This window comes from Cucurbita maxima, unplaced genomic scaffold, assembly GCF_002738345.1.
Source record: "Cucurbita maxima cultivar Rimu unplaced genomic scaffold, Cmax_1.0 Cma_Scf00073, whole genome shotgun sequence".
Taxonomy (NCBI): domain Eukaryota; kingdom Viridiplantae; phylum Streptophyta; class Magnoliopsida; order Cucurbitales; family Cucurbitaceae; genus Cucurbita; species Cucurbita maxima.
This window is the reverse complement of record NW_019272089.1, coordinates 90,659-94,232: the sequence shown is the minus strand read 5'-3', so window position 1 is coordinate 94,232 and position 3,574 is coordinate 90,659. Positions and strand designations below refer to the sequence as shown.

Below are 3,574 nucleotides of genomic sequence, written 5' to 3'. Positions count from 1 at the left end.
GACACTCGATCAAAATGAACACCAAGAACAGGAGAGATATTGACTACAGGTGTTATTGATGACTTTTCAGGTATGTACACCAATAGAGAATACAGAGAAGGAAGAAAGTACATCTTGAGATGAATGAGGTATATATATGGTTTGCGTTTACTAAATATAGCTATAACAAATTTAGTAGCATATATAATCTACCAAATCTTTACCAAATATCTATCATATATCTCTCTAAAGAATATTTACTATAAATAGGCATCATGCTCTCTATCCCTTATTTAAACTTAGTCTCCAAATAATTTAATGAACTTTCCTATAAACGGCTCAAGTGTAATGAAAGAAAGCAATTGTCGTAACTTGGAAAATCACTTTCATTTTCTTTTCTTTTCTTTTCTTTTTTATATTTTTATTTTTATTTTGGGTTCGTTAAATGTTTACCATATAAATTCAATAAAAAAAAACTTACCTTATATCAAAATTTAAATTTCATGTTCAAAAGATAAATCATGTTAATATAAATGGACACACAGATTATTTTGGACTTAGCAGTCCAAAATCGTAAACATGTAAAAGTAGTAAAAAATTCTTATATGGTAAGATGTTGAGAACTTATTTCAAAATTTAATACACACCACAAAAAAGGAAACACAACAATGAACAATAATAAAATGTGTGTTACTTCAGAAGTTCATTTAATTTCGTATTCATTTTGTTTGGAATCTCTAACATATATATTGTCTTTTTCTTTTTTTTAGAAACAATTCTTAGGAAAATTAGGGTTTTTGTTCTTGTGATCTCCTCCGTTCCTTTGGAACCTTTTTCTTCGTTCATAATCGTAAAATTGGGAGATCGAACAATCCATCATTAAAATGGTAATTAATATTCTATCTACTAATTAGACGTATATTCACAAAGGTTACCACTTCACTATATAAAATGTAGATATTGTGACCTAAAGATAGTTACAAATAAAAATACTGAAATAGAACGAGAAAAGTAACACTAGAGATTGGTCATCTCAAATTAGGAAACTGTCCAGTAAATTAAGATCTCTGGATGTTGCCTAAATTGAGTCCTAAAATAGTAATTATGATTCTCTAAATGACTTTAACATGCAAATGAAAAATTAGCCTATAAATATCACTCCACATCTCTTCCATTTTCCCATCACTTACTTCCATTTCGGTTGGACTTATTACAAATACCAATTTAGCTTTCTTATGGCTTTTTTTCAAACGTTAAAGTTTCTTATTTTCCTTCGGCTTTTGTTTTTGAACCATGCCTTGGCTAATGGAATAACATTTGATATTGTTAGTCTCGGAGCTAAGCCCGATGGGAAGACCGACGCCTCGTTTGTGCTTCAAACGGCATGGACCAAGGCCTGTGGCTCATCAACACCAGCAACTATTTACGTTCCCAATGGCACATTCTACGTCAAAAGTGGTAGCTTTAATGGGCCTTGTAAGAACAATGCTATTACTATTAGCATCGATGGTACTCTTGTGGCTTCTTCAGACATGACAGTTCTAGCTAATACTAAAGCTTGGATTTGGTTTAAAAATGTAAATGGGCTTTCCATTTCTGGCGGTGTTCTTGATGGACAAGGAACAGACTTATGGAACTGTAAACACTCAAAGAAGAGTTGTCCCGATGGAGTCACGGTATGCAAAATTTAAGTTGACCAGATATTACGAAATCTGAAAATTTTTCTTTAGGTGAAAGTTTTTTTGGGTTGTTTTGAATTTGCAGAATCTTCAACTCTCAAATGCACAAAACGTGATCATTAGTGGATTGTCTTCGGTTAATAGTCAAATGTACAACTTTGTGGTAAATGATTGCCAAAACGTGAAAATGCAAGGACTTAAAGTCTCTGACCCTGGTAATAGTCCGAACACAGATGGCATCCATGTAGTACAATCATCAGACGTGACCATTCTTAACTCAAACATCGCCACAGGTGATGACTGCATCTCAATTGCCTCAGGAGCCTCTAACTTGTGGATAGAAGGTATTACATGTGGACCTGGACATGGAATCAGGTAGGTAAAGATAGATGCCAACAAACAACATATTTAGAAGTGATTTCGATGGTACGAAAAAATTGGCTTGAAAGTATAAATTCAAATCATAAAATGTATTTTAAATGAAAAGAGACACGTTTTAGAGCTATTTTAAATCTGAGAAAAGTTATTAACCGTTTCACAATTACCTATTGATCAATATAATATATTACATTAGAACGAAGATACAAAACCTGATGAAAATTTTGGTGTTTTGTTGAATGTGTTTGCAGCATTGGAAGCTTGGGGAAGGAGGTGGAAGAGAATGGAGTGAAAAATGTGACTGTTACATCATCTACTTTGACAGGGACTCAAAATGGAGTGAGGATTAAGACTTGGGGACGACCAAGCAATGGGTTTGCTAGAGATATTCATTTCAAGCACATTATTATGAATAATGTGAACAACCCTATTGTAATCGATCAAAATTATTGTCCGCATCAACAAAATTGCCCTGGAAAGGTATATTTAATTTTAAATTTAATGAACATAACATCGTTCAATAATGTATTTACTCATTTTATAGTTAGTTTGAGAAGGTTTTATTTCATTCCATATTTTGATGGTTCTTCTTTTTATGATTAGGGTTCGGGAGTTAAAGTTAGTGAAGTAACATACGAAGACATCAAGGGAACATCAGCCACTGAAATAGCAATAAACTTTGATTGTAGTCCAACAAATCCTTGCACTCGACTAAGCTTGAAAGATATTAAATTGACTTATGGTAATCAAATTGCTCAAGCTTCGTGCAAAAACGCCCAAGGAAGTGCCTCTGATGTGGTTAAACCTTCTAGTTGCTTAGTATAGAGAAATCTAAATATGGTATTGGCCTATTAGGCAGTGTATCACAGTTCCGTTCCTTAATAATATAGTGATTAATTGGTGTTCTATCTTTTTCCTAAGTATACTTTATTGCCATTAATGTAATCACCCGATGATAGATAATCAATCAATATTAAAAATAAAAATCAAAGGTCAATGCAACTATGCATTAAAAGGCTTAAGAGAATAAAAACCCAAAAATTCAAAGGAATTGATTTTGCCCATTAAACAAACACTCGAGTTTGACGAGAAATTATTTTTCGATCTTCTTTTAAATTCTAAATTCTTTGAATTTTATTGAGGTTTGGAGGTCGATGGATCAACCCATGCATCGTAATGTTTTTTACACACCCACGATCTGGAATAGATTCCGTAAATGATTTAGCATGGATACGAGAAGATTCAATGTTTTGATGGAACTCGAATGGACGAATGTTTGGAATGTCTCGATGAAATGAATCACACGTGGGTTAGTTCCGATTGATATAGTCGAGCAAGCTAAGATGGTCAAGCTATCCCGAGACATGGGAGAACATCATGATGCATAAACCACTCAATTGGGAACAAAGATGATTTGAGATGCAACGTTGCAAGGTCAAGCTGGATGACTTGGTTGGGTTGCAGAAGATTGAACATGCACATATAGATGGTGTGCGTTGCTGAACAAACTTGGATTCCACAGAAATTGTGTTCAGTTG

The 3,574-nt window shown here is 33.6% G+C and overlaps 1 protein-coding gene across 1 annotated transcript; it reads left to right on the top strand.

The window, feature by feature from the left end:
- Nucleotides 1-1,179: 1,179 nt before the first annotated feature.
- On the top strand, nt 1,180-2,942 carry LOC111472464 (polygalacturonase-like). Its single transcript, XM_023118105.1, has 4 exons — nt 1,180-1,655; nt 1,744-2,033; nt 2,288-2,516; nt 2,640-2,942. Exons 1-4 carry the CDS (start codon nt 1,215-1,217, stop codon nt 2,859-2,861), a joined length of 1,182 nt encoding a protein of 393 aa, XP_022973873.1. The 5' UTR covers nt 1,180-1,214; the 3' UTR covers nt 2,862-2,942.
- The last annotated feature ends 632 nt before the right edge of the window (nt 2,943-3,574 follow it).